The sequence below is a fragment of the Solea solea genome, chromosome 10 (assembly GCF_958295425.1).
Source record: "Solea solea chromosome 10, fSolSol10.1, whole genome shotgun sequence".
Lineage (NCBI taxonomy): Eukaryota > Metazoa > Chordata > Actinopteri > Pleuronectiformes > Soleidae > Solea > Solea solea.
In genome coordinates this window covers 4,283,802-4,302,735 of record NC_081143.1, presented here as the reverse complement: position 1 = coordinate 4,302,735, position 18,934 = coordinate 4,283,802, and the positions used below count along the sequence as shown (strand labels likewise).

The window sequence follows — 18,934 nt, the reverse complement described above, 5'->3', positions numbered from 1 at the left end:
GGAGAAGAGAGGGAACAGCATGCTCTGAGAGTTTCAGAAGGACAATTCACACACAACCCAGCAGAACAGTGACCTTTAAGTGACCTTGTGCTTTTAAGGACAGTTTTATGTCATGTGCTTCATCGTAAATAATATATTATTTTATTTATTTCTGAGCATCTGCTTGAACACCTTTACAAAGAGCCTCATCAGTGTTATTGAGATGTTGGAGCTCTGTTTATTTTCTCCATATATGTGACAGTTTTCTGTGTAAGTCACAACACATTCAGATATGTGGGTAAGACAAACAAACAAACAAACAAACAAACAAAAAAACAAAACTCTGCACAGCAGCCGTTTTAAGCTGTTTCAGCGGTAATAGCACACGTTACTGATCACACGATGTAAGTCAGGACAGTTTGACACTGAACCAACATGTACATCCTTACTCTGACTTCACTGTGATTTTCCTACATGGACTCGTTCTCACCTGGATCATCTACTGCAGCCAGGTCCAAACAACAGTGAAGACTGAAGAGTGTCAGGGCCCACTTTAAAAAGGTGAAAATCCTCTGAGGTTCAAACCCAAAGTCTGAATTATGAGTCTGATCTACACACATGACTCGGATCAATAATTCAATTGTATATTGTTGTTTTCATGTGGAAAAGACATTTGAACATATCTTTAGATACATGTTTATCTCAAATGATTTGGTTTTATTTTGTAGTTGGAGATTACAAATTTAGTGCACATGTGCTCGTCTGTTCCTCATATAATACAACCACTAAAATGTCTTAAAAAGGTATACTTAAAGTCTGTAGTACATATTTTACAGCAATGTAAAACTCAATTTCAACACTGAACATTAAGAACATCTTATTATTTATTTATTTATTTATTTGTTTGTTTGTATTTAATGACCTTTTCGCGGCCCACCTGCAGTACCGTCACGGCCCAGTAGGGGAATCACAGGTCTACAGAATAAAGTTCCACAAAAAAAGCTATGTCAATTCAGTTGCGTTAGTACAAAGACTTAAAAACAGCTCATGGTCTGTTATTACAGTTCATGCCAGGCTCTGCTGGTTGCCATGGCAACTGGTACACGGTGAATAGAACACACTCAGAACAAACTGTGACTGAAGTGAAGTATACATATATAGATATATATGATTAAGAGTGAATAAAAATAAGCAATTAACTAGACAACAGCCTGACTTCTGGGATTAAAGTCAGGATTCAGACTTTTTTAAATAAATGACAATTAAATGATAGTTGATTTGATTTTGCTGATGCTGGTGGTCCTGCGTCCTGCGTCCTGCCCACCACAGTGTCTGGATGGATGGAGGTGGTGCCACTCACTGACCGGGCCAAACAACACCACCTCCATCCATCCAGACAGACACTGTGGTGGGCAGGACGCAGGACGCAGGACGCGCACAAACGTCCAGTGGTCAGGACAGCAGCACGCGCTCAGTGTGCTCGACGGACGCGAGAGCCGTCATTTCTCCTTCACTGGTTCTCGTTCATCTGTGTGTTTCTAACGTCTGTGTTGTTTGTGAACCTCGATGGCAGAAGCGCGGAGGCAACATGACACCGAGGGGGAGCGCAGGGATCTGCGGGGAGCGAGGAGCAGGAACCAGGCAACAGGTAAGAGAGAGACAGAGAGAGAGAGAGAGGGGGGGGGGGCAAATAGTTTAGGAATGAAACAACTATTGTTTCCACAGTCACATAGAATAGAATAGAATAGAATAGAATAGAATAGAATGTGCCTCTTCTGATCAGTGGAAAAACCCGACATGGAAACTTTAGAACCAAGAAAAAGTTACACTATCTATAAAACAAACAAAAAAAAAAACAATAATACATCAAAATATTGCATGAATGAACATGTCACTAAAATGTAGTGAATATGGGAGAATATAAACACATTTAAAAATACACATGTATACCGTGTGTGTGTGTATATATGATGTTGTACAATATGCTTGTGTTTATAAAATTGTATCTGTACATTTGTACATTTATCTTTTGTTAATTATCGAAACCAAACGATTCAAAATGGTATGACGTGTAATCATAAGGACCATAATATTTGAATTATTATTTACCTATTTTTTTATTTGTGAAAAACAGCAAATGCTGATATATTGGAATCATCACATTTATAGTTTGATACAATTGCATATTCCAAATAATTTGCCCTTGAAAAAAACAACACACTTATTTGTAAGAAACTAAAGCATTTTAGCATTTTAAATTGATTACTAATTTAATTGTTCATTGATTAATCAGTTTGGGTGTTTTTTTTCCAATAATTTGACAAGTTTTCCAGTTTTTTCTGCTTCTTAAATGTGAATATTTTCTGGTGTCTTGCTCCATATAACCAGGAAATTATTAAAAAGTTGACAAAACAAGACATTTGACAACATCATCATCATTTCCAGGTTTGGGAAACACTGATGACATTTTATGGACCAAACAAGTACGCGATGAATGTAGAAAATAACGTGTAGTTGCAGCTGTGAAGCAGGTTAAATGTCTCGTTACAGTAGCTGCTCTGCACGTTTGGTCACATAAGCAGAGAGTTGTGATTAGTCAGAGTGAATTAAAACAGAGTTAAAACAAGTCCTAAAGCTGGGATTGAAGGAACAAACATTATCTTTAGTTTTCAGCCATTAGACCTCACATACAGTAAATGTCTGCTGAGATTGGCTCAGCTCCCCCCATGGATGGATGTGAAGAAATCTTAGATGTTAGAGAGAACGTTCCCTCACTGTAAAAGTTATTTCTTGGACAAATAGACTGAAGATAGTAAAAGTGTCTTCATATAACTTGATGACACTGTGACTCATTTGCAGCATCTTTGACAAAGCAGGTTATTCCTTTTTTTTGTCCTTTTATTCATGGTTTGGTCATCCATGTCAGCTGAAAACGTTTACCAGACTTATTCTGGCTGGTGTCGTGTGTCACACGGGGCAGATTTCCTCCTTTCTTTTTGTTGCCAGCTGCTCTGTGACTGCTGCTGCTGCTGCTGCTGCTGCTGCTGAGTAATGTCAGCATGTGTCCAAGTGACAGAGCGGCTGTGACGGGAAAATAGTTCTGCTGACTTTGTCGCACATTTGCTGGATGTGTTCATGTGTTCATGTGTTCACAATGGCCTAAAAATATAGCCAAGAGACATACTTATCACTTGTTAGTCTTGTCTGAAGTACCTTGAAGGGGAAACTTAAGTAAAAGTACAAAAATGACTTTGGTAGAAGTTGAAGTCACTTTTTTTTATAATATTACTTCAGTAAAAGTCTTTAAGTATATGACATTTACTGTACTTATGTATCAAAAGTCAGTCAGTCATCATCTACCACTTTATCCTCTGCCAGAGGGTCGCGGGGGGTGCAGTGCCAATCTCAGCTACATAGGCGGGGTACACCCTGGACAGTTCGCCAGTCCATCACAGGGCCACACACAGATAGAGACAAACAACCATTCACTCTCACACTCACTCCTATGGTCAATTTGGAGTGTCCAATTTACCTAATCCCCACATTGCATGTTTTTGGACTGTGGGAGGAAGCCGGAGTACCCGGAGAGAACCCACGCACACACAGGGAGAACATGCAAACTCCATGCAGAAAGGCCCTTGTTCCAACCGGGGCTCGAACCCGGGTCTTCTCGCTGCAAGGCGAGAGTGCTAACCACTACACCACCGTGTGGCCCTGTATCAAAAGTCATTTTCTAATATAAAATGTACTTAAAGAGTGAGGAATTAGGATTGAGTCGTTGTGGGTCAGTGGTAGGGTGAGTGGTCTTCCAAATTGGAAGGTTATGGGTTCAATTCCCAACTCAGCGTGTGAATGGCAAAAGTGTTTGTGCTTTGTTACATGACGACATCCAGTTTATGATGTTAGCTTCATTAGTGAGTGTGGTTCAAAGGTTCAGTGTGTATAACATTTATCAGTGACGTTGCTGCCACACCTGTTCATTATTTGGCTTATAGCAAACTGAATTCACCTTTTTATGGCCACATTTATGCAGGACTCTTTGAGGAAGTCAGAAATAAATCAAGCAAAAACCTTTAACCTCTGAAACTAACTTTTCAGTTCAGGAATAGAAAGTAAATAAGTATAATCTGACATCTTAATCAAGAAATAATAGTGTGCTTTATTATAATAATCAGTTTAATAGTAAACTGGTGTTTTAACTGTTACAGAAACATGTAAAATGACTTGGATAATGATCAATGCGGTTAATTTAGGGCTGCAGTGACTTTGGATGATGGTCTAATACATTTGATAAGCACGGTATGTAAAAAACAATTCATACAATCAAGTTATTGTACTATGGAAAAAAAATACAATTGTAATTGTTTTAACTTCAATTTTGCCAAATAACACTAGTTTGACACTGGACCTTTAAGTCAACAACTAAAAGCTATCTTGGGACAGAGCTTTTCATAACTTGGTGATTTTTGTTCAGTTTTTGAGTGATTAAATAAGATTATTGTCATCGCACAGGCACAGAAATGAAGTTACACTACAGGAATTAAACTGAGGCGAGGTGAGAGGTCAGGAAAGACTAAATGATCTTAATATCCCCTGATACTTTTACAGTCTCGTCTCATAACTCTAAATCAGACATTGCCCCCTTTTCTCCCTTACTTTAAAACAAACATCTGTTTGTGCAGAAAGAATATGAATATGTAATTACAGCAAATTATGTTATCACAGAACTGACATCACACATAATGATACTTTTCTTTTGATTTAACCCTTTCTGACTCTTCCCAGTGTTGACTTAAAGATATTTTGTGGGTAAAGTTTTACTCTCTGTTTATATAAAGTCTCATTTCTATTCCTGAAAAATGATATTTTCAGCATGTGTCATGATCTGAACAGATCATGACACATTATTAGATATTTTTTTTTAGACTCGTGCCAGTTATGCTCTCTCTCCACTGACTTCCTGTTCATTTGAGGATTGATTTTAAAATGTTATTGTTGGTTTTTAAAGCTCTTAATGCTCTGAACTTCTTCTTCTTCACGCTCCATCCCGAGCTCTGAGGTCTAATAACAGGCTGCTTTTCCATTTTAGTGCCAAAATCCAGACTAAAAACCCTTTTCTGTAGCTGCCCCTAAACTTTGGAACGAGTTCCCCATTGAAATGCAATGTTGAACATTTGAAACCACTTCTTTGTCGCCTTACCCATTTTACTATTTTATTACATCACTATTTTACTATTTCATCTCTATTGTTATCGTTGCTGTGCCTTTAAATCTGTAAAGCAGTCTTTCTTTTTAAATGTGCTGTAGGAATAAAGTCGACTTGACTTATGAATGGAACACAGCGACATCATTATTTATGTGACCTTTTACTGTAACATGACAGTGACGGTGCAGTGTGCGCGCGCGCGCGTGCGTTACAGCCGCCACTTCCTGAATGACCACATTCCACTTGATGAGATTGGCTCATAAACACGGGAGAGCTGGGACACGAGCGGGTCCTCCCTGTCTGTGGGTGTGTTACTGCTGTGTTACGTTCAAGTTCTTCTGAAACACACACACACACACATTAACACTGTGACACACTGTGACACACTCGGTGGAGCAGGAGGGACGTGCTGCTAGAGTTGCCTGTGTTGTTGCCTCTGTTGTTGCCGCCTCATGAAAAAGGTAAGAGTCGTTCACACTGGTGAAGTTTAGAAGAGTCGCCACAGGTGACACGTGCTGAGTGTTTAGTGAAAGTACAGAAGCTTCTTTTGTTTATTTGTCGCTGTCACATGTTGTTAGAGTGTAACCTGAGTGTGTTTCACACGGACAACAAGCAGCAGGTGTAACCGGTGGATCCGTGCTTTCAGGCCCGAGGCATTAACAACAGCCCTCACTCTCTCTGTCACTCTCAGTGTTTAAGGATGAAGATTCTCATGTAGACTCATGTACTGTGGTGTGAAATCTGCTCCATGGCTGCTTTAACATGTGTTGTTGGTGTAAATGAATGAGGGGTACGGGGGGGGGGAACCCCTCCTTATTTCACCTTAGCTCAGGTATATACTGTTTCTTTTTTTCTATGACAATATTCCATCATTTGAATAATTTAACTCCCACTTTAACCAGAGTTGGAAAGTAATAAATAACATTTACTCTCATAATAGTAATTCAGTAGGTTTTTTTGTGTGTTTTAAAATGTGTAATTTTACTTACTCTTGTAATCTCAATTCATGTGTCAATATTTCCATTAGAAATCTTTCCTTTTGGTCCGAGGTTCTGTTCTATACCATAATCTCCTAATTTGCTTGTCGTTAGTAGTATTGTAAGCAGATACTTGTCCTCTTTGTGTAGTATATCTTAAGTTTCCCACCATATCTCATCCCAGTATACTTTACACTACGTTTTAAATCACATCTGCACATTTACATATTTTATTTTGTCAGCACTTTAATTGGTCCTAATGGCACATTCATTCATTATCTTATAGTTATTAATTAGGGATCTACCATTAACTATAGCCGTACACTATATGGACAAAGTATTCAAACATCTGACCCTAACACAAACATGGACTGTAATGACTTATTCAAATTCACTGGTCCCTCTTAACAGCTTCCACTCTTCTTGGAAGACTTTTCCTTAAGATCCTTAAGATTTTAAATGTCTTAAGTGTTTCTGTCCGTTCATTGTGTAGAGCATTCACGAGGACGGGCACTGATATTAGACGAGAAGCACTCGCTCGCACTCTCTGTTTCATTCAGTCTCAGTTCTCCATCAGGTTGAGGTCTTTTTAAGTTTCATGGGGCGACTTTCAACTTGAATGTGTGTGTGAATGTGTGTATGAAAGATGAAAGTGTGTGAATAGTGTAGAGCAGCTTTGAGTGGTCATCAAGACAAGTAAAGTGCTCTTTGTTAGTTCTTTCACAGCAAACGCGTCCTTGCTTTGTACACTGGGAGTAGAAAAGGGTCTTCCTCCAACTGTTGCCACAAAGTTGGAAACATGGCGTTTAAGACAATTACAATTAGACACATTGCAGTTGGATTTAATCCAAAGTATTTTTCTTTTTTGGAGGAACAGAAAAGTTTTTTTCAGTAAAACCATGTTTTTGGAATGAAAAGAAAAATTGATTTAATTTTTTTCCCCCTAACTCAAACCATAAAGACATTTCCTCTGCATCATTGCAATATTACATAACTTCTAAGTGAACATGAGTTCAACTCTCAAATAAAAGAGTTCCCGAGGGGAGAAATGATGCGACATAAACGCGACGTGTGATCGCTGCCTGTTTGTACATTTAAATGTGACACCAACTCGTCTGGTTCATTTACATCAAACTCTTAACTGGTTCGTCAAGATTTAATTGATGTTCCGCTGGTTAGGGTTTGGTTCTAGTATTTCTAGTTCACACAGTCCTTCTGGTAAACTGTAGCAAACTACGTTTAAATTCTTTAGAGTCAGTGTGAGACAAAACTTGGTTTCTGAAAAATGAGCAAAATGTTCCTCATACCTAAACCATGGTCATGGTGTGATAATGAGTTCATGTGCTGCATGTTAGATATTACTTAAATGAAACTTCAATTCTCTCTTCTCTTCACAGTGAGCAAACATTACAGGCTCACTTATTTATTTATTTAAATATGTGCATATTCACATTGTTTTGCATATTTTCATGATCAGCTAACTGAATAAAAGTAGTAAATAGACTAGAGCTGAAACAATTAATCGATTACTAAATTAATCGACAACTATTTTGATTATCGATTAATCGGTTCAAAGAAACAAGATTTCCGATTGTTTCAGCTTCTTAAATGTGAGTGTTTTCTTCATTTCTTTGCTCTGGATAACAAAGAAATCATTAAAAGTCAATCATTTTGCTTTGTGGACAAAACAAGACATTTGAGAACATCATCATTTCCAGGTTTGACGAACACCGATCAACATTTTTTAAGGATTTTATGGACCAAACGATTAATTGATTAATCGAGAAAATAATCAACAGATTAATCGATTATGATAATAATCATTAGTTGCAGCTCTAAAATAGACATTTTCATTATACATATAATGTTGTGTATAGATTATACAATATTCTAAAAGCATCATATTATGACACAAGAACCAGCTCTAACATGAAGCTTAAAATATTGAATCGTTTTGTGCCGTGTTTGGTTACACTGACAGTAATTAAAGGGACACTTCACCAAACAATATACAGTTTTTTACTGAGATAAATGTGATCATTGAACGTCCACAACAGAGGATGTTGGGACTCATGACTATTAGTTGATGTCAAAGTCGCTTCCTCCAAAGACAGTAAAAGCCCTATTCTGCTCTTCACTGAGTTTCCGTAAATTATAAGAGAATGTGAAATAATAATAATAAATAATAATAAACACAGCAGCATCACAAGGATCTTTTTCACTTGACCAAAAATGGGTGAAACAGCCCTTTAATTGAGGATCATTTGTGAGCATAGAAACCCATGAAAAACATCCAGGCTGACCACTGACTACTGTGAAGTCATGTAACATTTTAACCTTGAGAGATTTGAGATGACCGAGAAAGGTCACACTCCGTGACTAGAGGTCGCTTCACGTGCAGGAGACGAGACGACATGGCATGCGCTCGTCAGCCACAACAATCGCTTTATCTTTTCTTTACATTTTAAAACAAGTTTAAAATCATTGACGTCATTGATGGTCCTTAAAAACCTGTTAAGACTCAGTGTGCAGTTCAACTGTAAGATTTAGGTGAAATTTGGCAGAAACTGGAGATCAAATGTTTTTTAAAGGAACATGCAGCATCGTCAATATATGTTCATGCATTTTACACACACTGTGCCTTTTACTGTGTAAAACAGATGTGTTAAGTCATTGTGACTGAGCATTAAAGAGTATTTCATGGTAATATTTGATTTGAGTATGATTTCTGCTTTGATGACATGCAGGTTTTCAGCTTAGACCTCCGTGTTCCCCATAATAACAGTTAGATTTTGTTAATATAAAATGTGCCGCTTCATGTTATATGTGAATATCACACTAAAACATTCCTTTTATTCATAACTTTCTCTATTTCCCTCTGCAGATCAGCCTGAAAGAACCAAACGGGAGCATTTACACCACAGGTTTGTTCATACTCACACACACACACACACACACACGTCTGCTCTTTTATACTCTGGGGCTCCACAGGCTGCTGCTGCTGCTCAGTCATTTAAATGGACACTGTCCCTTTAACAGTGAGATCTGCTGATGCTGATGTTGTGACTGAACCCAAACAATGAACTCATGAAAAACCTCAGCGAGTGACAGGGAGAAGGTCAACGTGAGCATGTTGTTGTTGTTTTAAGCACATTTTGAGATAAATAAACCTCTGTTTGTTTAACTCTTCAATAATCAATGACATAAATCACATGGGGGGAGAGATAGAGAGAGAGAGAGAGAGAGAGAGGAGGGAGGTGATGGTTGTTCTTTCCCCCTGATAGTTTGAATCACCCTCCCACTGTTGTGTGTCAGCCTCCTCTGTTTACTGTAGCTTTGGTGAAGGCTCAGGTGGATGACGGCGGTTACTTTAACTTGTGTTCTTAAAGAAGAAAAGGAGCTGGCAAAAAGGGAATCGTAATGTGATAATGGTGGTGTTTGAGTGAAGTAATGATAGATTTGAAAGGATTCAGCGTCAACAGCTGTCGGAGGAAAAGCAGCCTGAGGACAATAAAGCAGAGAAGCGGTTGGTTTCCGATCTGAAGGTTTAAAAACAGCTGTTGTTTTTGTGATGTACATGTACTGTAAGGACCAGGATTTGCAGGCGTGTTGTTCTTTTTCTCATGTATCGATGAAAGTCGACACCTTTTATCCTCATCTTTACTTTAGGATTTAGAACGGTGGTAGTTGTTAAATGATCCATAAATCCTCCAGAGACTGGATGTCATTCACCACGCCACACATTGGTTTTTGTTCATTTATAAAAAAAAAATGTATTATTGGTAAAACTCCAGCAGTTTTTTATAATTCAAGCATTTGACTGGAATCCTCTGCAACAGACACTAAAACTCACTTCATTCATTCATCCACTCTCTTCTTTTAAAAACTGCTGCACCTGCATTTAACATTTCTCCCTTTTCACTTCATACATGTAAGATGAAGCGGTAGAAGATGAATGGATGGTTGTTTTGCTGTTGTTGATGTAACCTTTGTCTGCCTTGTTTCTGTGCGCTGCCCCTTGGCCAGGCCGTCATTGTAAATGAGAATTTACACAGTTCACAGTTGATTTAAATGGTTAAATAAAGGTCAAATAAATAAATAAATAAATAAATAAAATTGTCCTCAACCTACATACAATTATTTTGCTTTACATAACCTATGCTAATACTGGGTCGCAGAAGTTGTGCTGTCTTCTGGATGCACTAAATTATATTACTCCACATTTATCAATCATATCCATACATAACATTATTTTTCCTCTTCTATCTTGTACTTTATGTTTAAATGCAATGTCCTTTTAACATAAGCAGTATATCCTAAAATACTCCTTTTTATAGCATTAATTACATCATCTCAGTTACAAAAGTCATGTTTTTTTCCAATAATTTATCCTTTTATTCCATTGTTATACATTATTTTTTTACCCATACATTCCCATTGATATTTAAACATGTATACATTTTAAAGTCTTACATCTATGCAAAAACAAAATAACGTCAATGTAGTAAACGAGCAATATAGAGTTGTATTGTATACCCAGAGGCAAGTGAACTGATTCTTATTTAACAGCTGACTCAGTACAAAAGTATGAACACAGAGTCTGTGTGTGTGTGTGCCTGTCTGTCTGAGTGTGCGTGTGTGTGTCTGTGTGCGTGTGTGTGTGTCACACCTCGATGATAAATGGCATTTGTCGTCTTCTGCTCTGTGTCACAGTCAAGGGCCTCTGTCGTCTCTACGAGCTGCGATCAAACGAAGTAAGTCGCTGACGTTCTTTATAGTAGTACTTTTCACATCCGTCGTGTTCCGTCTGATTGTGACAGATTGTGATGAAACTTTCTGGTAATGCATGCTATGGCCCAAGCAAGAAATGATTCAATTTTGGTGGTGATCTGGATTCAAATAAAGGATTTAAACAAAAAAAAAACACAATTGCTAACCTTGTGAGATAAGTTTACTGACACTGTGGGACTTGGTGGACGTTTGTGCTCTCTGTGTGGTTTGTAGAAATGCAATGCCAAATCAGAATGGTAGCATACTTTGTTTTTGTTACTATAATATTTGATCTTATATGAAATGTTTCCTTCATAGAGCTGATCATGACACGATAGGAAACTTAACTGTTTTTCTTTCTTCAGCCAGAAGCAACTCTCAGTGTGAACATTACAGAGACAGAAGGTAATGTAAAACAGTTTCCATCAACCACGTTTAGTTCTTGACTGTGTCGATGTCTGAATTACAGTATTTGTACTTTGCTGCATTTTGACAACAGTGCTGAGAAAAACCATGCAGTGGACTCAGAGAATAAAATGGGTGGAAGTGGATTAGTGGATGTATCTTGGTTGTCTTTCAGATCGTTATAGTGTCTTTGCGGTTTTGTCTTCTAGACGACCAGAGATCACCATCGTCTCAGCAGAACCTCTGGGCAGTAACAGCTGGTTTTCCGGACCCTCTGTGGTTTTCCCCTCTCTTCCTCAACCCAGCTGGTCTTCACATGTCCAGACTGTCTCCCAGGTAGGACTTCATCCCACTGAGAGGGTTTCAAATCCACATAATTGAACAGAGCTTGGTTCGTTTCATATAAACTGGTACATAGAGGGTTCTGGATGTAATGCACATGCTCTTTTTCATGACTCAGCCTCCACCATCCTATGACCAGGTGATTCAAGAGAAGACACAGGAAAAGCCCACTGCTGCTCCTCGGCAGACCACCGTCATCTCCACAAGTGCCACACAGACCGACCCTGAGAGGGGAAGCACCACCACCACCACCACCACCACTTTCCCACAGTCAGCTGGGAAAACATCTGCTGGTAAGAAGTATCTGTCACGCCACCTTCAGTCTGTTTCAGCTCCACACCTGATGATTGTTCACTTATGTTTCCAGGTAAAAAACCACAAAAACCACCAAGACCATCCCTGCCCAGACCGGCAGACACAGAGACACTGAGTCCAAGTGTTTCACCTCCTGATAAGACCGTGAGGACAGACACCACAGTATCCACACACACCGAGGACCGAAGTGGATCTAATGTAACACCAGAGCAACCCAGACGAGCAGATCCCACTCCAACGTGCAGCAGATCTGTTACTGTCCGCTGGGACTTTCCAGTCAATCATCTCTCTGCACCTGAAACCACTCCCTCTTTACACTCAGAACCTCAGCCACGCCCCGTGCCACTTCCTCGTAGGAAATACCAAAAGCATGCAATAGTAGAGGAGGTCAGAGTTCAGTCTTTGGTGAGTCTCAGTGAAGGTTGTGACCCTGTTCACACCGATCCAGAGTATGAATCCTCAAATACGTATTTAAAGGAGTTATTAGAGGTTTTCAGTGCCAACAACACGTGTGAGGAGAGACGCCACATTGTCGACCAATCCGACGAGGACTTCCGAAGTGAAGATGCTGTTGGCGAGATGAACACCAGCAGTCATCGTAATATCCAGGCCAGGATCCAGGCCTTTGAGAGCCAGGCCTGCACCGAGGAGGAAAATGCAGTGGAACCAGTCAGACCAGAACCCCGACCAAGGAAGGCCACTGTCAAACCTCCAGTCGCTGCTAAACCACCCGTGGCTCTTAAACCTCCGTTTAACCAAAGTGCTGATGACGACAGTCAAAATGTCACCTACATAAATGTAGGAAACCACACACCGGTCGCGAGGCCTCAGCCCCCGAGGAAACCTGTGGGAATGTCTATAAAAGAGGAACTCGAGACTTTACACAGCAAAGGGGCCGTTCCACAGCGGTCACGTCCTCCTGGTTTGATCAGAGCCAACAGCGTTTATGAAGAAGAACCTTCACCACTCCCTCCTGTACCTCCAGTGAAGCCTCCTAAAGAGCCACTCAAACCCAACCTGAACATTAACAACCACAACTCGGCGTCCATGTTCAACGAGAACGAGTACGAGAACGCTCTTGTGCGTAAGTATTACTCTTTCAAATAACACATTCATCAGCTGATATGTTTGAGTAGTTTGATTCAGGGCATTTAGAACATAGTCTGGTGACATCCAGGGTGACAGGACAGGTGTTTATACCCTCACCTTTATATCACTGACGCACACAGAGCGAGTAAAGGAAGACGGCTTCATATACTTTAGCAGCCTCCTGACTACATGCCTGCATGTGCTAATCACAGCTGCTGCTGCTTTTCCCTACACCAAGCAGCTCCAATTACTTACTGACATACAACATCAGGAGACTCCAATGCTTTTTATCTTCTCTCACTCCTAACTAGCTCCAAAAAGTATATCTTGTTTGCTGCTTTTCACGCCAAAGATCAACTAACCATTGTGTTTAGCTCGAGCTTTGCATACAGCCATAAATACACAGCTGTAAGACGTCCACTGCCTTTTTATTCAGACCACATGCCGGTCGAGCCCGAGAGTAACGTGGACACCAATGGAGCCTCCTTCCCCAGCCAAAGTGTGACGAGGAGGCCGACCACCATCAGAGTCCCCAGCAGAGCCGTTTCATGTGAGTGGAGATGATGTGGCTTTTCTGTCTGAATTAAACCTTGCATTACGGTAACAGCTCGTCTCTCTTTAGTCTCGAATCATCATCAGGACACGGCTCCTCCCCTTCCTGTTCAGAAGCCTGTGGGCTCCCTGAAAACCTCAGCGCCCCTCAGGCAAAGCTCGATGCCCATCCTTCCTCCCCAGGTAACATTTCCTAATCCACAGTGCAAACATCTTAGGTGTTGACCTAAAATGACATGATAAAATATGTATGTTCTGTACTTTACATTTACATTTTAAGGCTTTGTGCTGTTCCTCTAACGCTGCACATTAAGTGTGATGTGGTGCATTCTTGTTCCAGCTTGATTTCCTCAGCTTTTCACACACACAAATGAACTGTTGTAATCCCATGAACTCTTTGCCTTTAGCTGTGGCTGAATACTTTGTGTTGTTGCATGGTTACCATGGTTTCTAGTACCGTTTTAGTGCTAATAAAAATGCCCAATCTTCTGCAGTTTGGACCCGAGCCATCGCTTCCACCTCGGTAAGTGAGGGCATGGGAAAAAAAATCCTCATTCATTTTAAAATGTAAGATGCTCCTCACTCATCTCGATGATGTTTGTTTCACTTCAGGAGACAAAGCACCACCAAAACCCTCCCACCTCGTCCTCCTCCAGCCAAACCAGGTCCGGGAAGACCTCCTCCTCCCAGCCTTCAGGCTGCAGGCCAATCTGTTTCAGTGCCATGGGAGGTTTCACCTAAACCCCAGAAACAGACGTCCCGCAGGAAGCGACCCGTCTTACCTCCGAGACCCAGCCCAGGCCATCGTCTCTACAACAAATACACTGTGAGGGAGATCCCGCTGCACACCTGTGTGCTGTGTATGTCAAACACGGCACACGGTTCAACATTAAGTGCATGTTTTTTTTGCTTTCTTTCCTCAGCTTGAACTTCCTCATGGAATTGCAGCCCTCGACTACAAAGGCAGCAGCACAGGAGAGCTGTCGTTTCAGGTGACTTGACTCGTTTCCACATAAAAGTGCATTCGCACATACTATCATTTTACGTTTTGCTGAAAAACATCTTGAAACCTCTCTGTCAACAGAAAAACGAAGTGCTTCTTCTGGTAGAGGAGACTGACCAGAATATGTTTGAATGCCAAATTGGAGACCTCAAAGGCAGAGTCCACAAGTCTCGCATGAAGGTCATAACTCCTCTTGCCTCCGATATGTCTGCAACGCAGGTAACTTGTGCGTCCAAACGCTTTTTATCGCCGCTTGTGTTCCATGTGAGCGCTGATACACGAGCCTTTAAATCTGTGTTGTGTTTCTCTGCAGGGTCCTGGACCAAGTGCTTCAGATGGAGGCAGCAGTGGGCAAAGGATGCAGGTTATTTATGACTTCAGCCCAGGTGACGCATGCTTTTTGTTTTTGTTATTAATTAGAATATTGATATAAATCTCATGGCTCTGTGTGAGTAATGAACCAGGAGCACATTAGAAGCACATTAGCTTAGCATGCAGTCTGGAAGCAGATACAGGATAACGTGTGCTTATCAGTGAGCATTAAAGACAGGAAGTACAGTATGTTTGAATATTCTGAAGAGGCAACCAAGTTCAGTTACGAGCATTTAAAAGGCCACTTCACCCATAAAATATATAGGTTGTTTTGTTTTTTACTAATTACCAGAGATACGTGTGTTATTTGCTCATCAGACTCATTCCAGTGACAACAAGTCGACGTCAAAGTCACTTCCTTCAAAGAAAATAAAAGCCCTACACTGCTCTTCACGCTGTTTCTGCCAGTAATAACAAGTTTGATGAGTAAAAGAAAAAAAAAACTGGTCAAATTTCATCCAACGCTTTATTAGAATGTGAATTAAACAAACACAGAAGCATCATAAAGATTTTAAGTTTATTCTTCACTTGATTAAGTGGGGGGTTAGGGTTATAATGGGTGAAACAGGTCTTTTTAAGGGAAATGATTTGGATGTTTTGTACTTTTTTATACCAATAGACAACTAACAGGAATGGCTGAATGTAACAGGAGGTGTCTTTAAAAGTTTAAACGTTTAAAAGTCACCTTTTAAACGTCAGGGGCACCCACAAAAATACAAGGAAAATACATTTCAAACAATAACACGTGCCTGTCATGTACAACAATAGACCAGGTACCGTGCACATTACAGTCAAACAGCATTCATGACGTATCAGTCTAAACATTAGGTGTGTTTCTTAGTCAGAGCAGTCAACAATGATGTGTGTTTGGTTCACAAAGAGGGTCCAGGAGAGCTGGGTCTGAAAGCAGGAGACATTGTGACCATGGTGGAGCCGGTGGACAGTGAGTGGTGCAGAGGCACTTGTCGCGGATCTAGCGGGTTCTTTCCTGTCAATTACGTCAAAGTCTTGGTAAGTTTGAACTGTTGAAATGGTTTGAAATGTAAATAATGTACAGGATGTGATGACATTTACATTGTTACAGTCAGAGTCAACAAAGCCCCTGCCTGAACGGAAACCGAAGCCTCCGTCTGCAGCAGTCAGGTACATTTTTGTTTACAGATATTATAAAATCTCTGCATAGACCTCGTCAGTCTGACCTGAATACACCTGATGTGTGAAACGTTGTTCCCTGCGCAGCGGTCCACGCTGTAAGGCGAGGTTTGACTTTGAGAGCGAGCACAGTGATGAGCTGTCTTTCACCGAGGGCGACGTGATCAAGCTGAAGGAGTACTGTGGACAGGACTGGGCTCGGGGACAGATTGGCGCCATATCTGGAATTTTCCCTCTTAACTTTGTGGAGATCATTGAAGATCTGCCTCCACCTCCAGGTCCGCAGCAGCAGCAGCAGCAGCAGCAGCAGCAGCAGCAGCAGCAGCAGCAGCCGCAGCAGCCGCATCCAAAGGGCATAGCACTGCCTGGTACGATTATATGACAAAAGTCAAATTATTGCCTTTGTGTTGATCGGAACCTTGGATTTGTGTCTTTAAATGGGAACAATTACACTTTAACACATTTAACTTTTCCATCCTCAATCAAAACAAAAGAGTGTGTCTGTGTTTTTCCCAACAAAGAGCCTCTCTGCCATCTTTCTCTGTGTTAGCATTAACCTCTGTGGCATGTCAGGAATGCTTGCCTCTGTTTCTGTTTCATTAAATCGCTGTTTACAAAGAACGTCTCCCATCAAAGAACACGAGGCCCTGATACACTTACAACTATTTCTGTAGCCAGGAGATGTGGAATTATTTAATGACTCTGGGAATTAACATGTGCTCATAAAACCCACACAGTTGTCTAGACCATATCATTGTTCTCTTTCTAATGCACTTTACAGCATTTTGCATTTAACTAAAGTAAAAATGCTGGATTTGTTCATCTAAATGATGTGATGTTAAATCCTCATCAGGTTACTAGAATGTACTTAATGTAGATTCATTCTTTTTTAACTTGTCAGATCCTTCTCATGTTAAATAATGATTATAAAGACATGTTTCCCTCCTACAGGCATGGTGCCTTCTTCGACTGCAAAAACGGAGTTTGCCAAACCCTCTAAGGTAACTCATATTTGGATAAATGCAGTATTATTATTAGTTTTAGTCATTTTAGTAAAAAGTGTCTTCTGTAAAAGAAGTGATTGAAAATGTAGTGACATTTTGTGACATAGGTGTCTCAGTCCAGTGTGGACTGGGCGGTGGCTCGGTACGACTATGCTGGGAAGTCGGACGATGACTTGTCCTTTCAGGAGGGCGACCGTATCCTGGTGACCCAGCGTCTTAATGCTGAATGGAGCCGTGGCAGACTCAACGGCAGAGAAGGAATGTTCCCCGCAGCTTTTGTTGAGAGCAGCACAGGTAACTCAGACATATGAGGTGTTGCCTTTTTGTTGCTCTTATGAAATTACACGGAAAAAAACGCCCAAACTCATCACTGTCATTACTGATTGGTAATAAAGACAATCACAAAGAGTAAAACTGGGTGTTTTACTGCATTACCATGCACATGACAAAGGGTTGTGCATGTGCATGTCGTCAGGGGAAACAAAAGTAACTTATTATTATTAATAATAGTAATAATATATTGTAATTGGCACAAAGGCAGCAACTCATTTTTATTTTGATTGTCTTATTTTTGGCAGTTTTTTTTATGACATATAGTGGAAAATGTACTTTCATAACTAGGGCTATGAAGTGTATCAACTATTTTCTTTAGGCTATCTAATTATTGCTATGGAGATTGTTTTTTTACAATCTGTTATCTGGTTTTGCAGCTTCTTATATTTTCTGGTTTCTTTGCTCCTTTATAACAAAATACTATTTGTGGATGTCATAATTTCAAGATTTGGGAAAAAGAGATTGACATTTCAGTTTTCTGATATTTTATAGACAAAACAAATTTAGATTGCTCCAGAAAATGTACAAATGAATCAATAGGATTGGATGCACACTCCATTTAGTTGATTGATACTTTGCTGTTTCATCTGAAACAGTTTAGTATACAAACATGGTTATTCGTCATCTACTCACTGGTTTTGTATCTGTCTTCCTCAGCAGGTCAGCAGTCATCGACTTTACAGCAGAATGCAGCTGCACCAAGTGGTGACAGAGGCAGGGCTTTATATGACTTTACATCAGACTGCGATGAAGAGCTCTCTCTGCAGGTACGATCGAGTAGAATTGTTCTTGTCAACATTTACAGAGCAAAATGATCACCACTCATTTCCTCCTCTTCCACAGTTTGGGGATATTATAACCAACCTGGAGTCTTTAGATGAAGAATGGTTCATGGGCGATTTAAGAGGGAAACGGGCCCTGGTCCCGAAAAACTATTTGCAAATACTCTGATCGTTACAAAGGAGGCTTCAAGGACAAAGACCACATAGGAAGACACTTGGTGGACATCTTCAATTGACTGCCTTTGACTAAACTGCACAATTTTTTCAATTGAGCATCATTTAACCTAGAGCATTGACTTAATGAAAAGCTTACTGAATAACTTAAGTTACAACTGGTTGTAAATAGTGTGGATTTGGCTTTAAAATCATTGTTTTAACATTTGCACCATCTAGTGGTTGTTGCCTTCATTTCCTTACTTCTACAGTACAAGCACCTACATTGTACAAATACTTAAGCTGTTTTGTAACTGCTCTAATTATATGTAAATAATAAATAAAAGATTGAAGTTGCAAATTCAGCGTGTATATTTGTGCACTACCACAGCATGAACACCACTTCCCAGTTATTGACCACGATCACATGGGACTAGTATTTTAACACTGTAATAAAGCAGTAAACGGTAGGAGTATCTACACCTTTAATTGTATTTACA

General features: G+C 40.1%; 1 protein-coding gene across 3 annotated transcripts; it reads left to right on the top strand.

Annotated features, from left to right (window-relative positions):
- Nucleotides 1-1,514: 1,514 nt before the first annotated feature.
- Nucleotides 1,515-18,795, top strand: sh3d19 (SH3 domain containing 19). Of its 3 annotated transcripts, none has more exons than XM_058641367.1 (21): nucleotides 1,515-1,627; nucleotides 9,047-9,086; nucleotides 10,876-10,916; nucleotides 11,298-11,337; nucleotides 11,547-11,673; nucleotides 11,798-11,972; nucleotides 12,047-13,078; nucleotides 13,520-13,633; nucleotides 13,706-13,818; nucleotides 14,130-14,158; nucleotides 14,248-14,461; nucleotides 14,559-14,627; nucleotides 14,720-14,857; nucleotides 14,952-15,024; nucleotides 15,891-16,021; nucleotides 16,095-16,153; nucleotides 16,250-16,530; nucleotides 17,114-17,163; nucleotides 17,274-17,460; nucleotides 18,160-18,266; nucleotides 18,343-18,795. In XM_058641367.1, exons 1-21 carry the CDS (start codon nucleotides 1,546-1,548, stop codon nucleotides 18,448-18,450), a joined length of 3,210 nt encoding a protein of 1,069 aa, XP_058497350.1. In that variant the 5' UTR covers nucleotides 1,515-1,545; the 3' UTR covers nucleotides 18,451-18,795. The 3 variants fall into 3 exon arrangements, with proteins under 3 accessions (XP_058497350.1, XP_058497351.1, XP_058497349.1); XM_058641368.1 differs by having other exon boundaries at nucleotides 1,516-1,627; nucleotides 11,819-11,972; nucleotides 18,157-18,266; XM_058641366.1 differs by having other exon boundaries at nucleotides 1,517-1,627; nucleotides 18,157-18,266.
- Nucleotides 18,796-18,934: the final 139 nt, after the last annotated feature.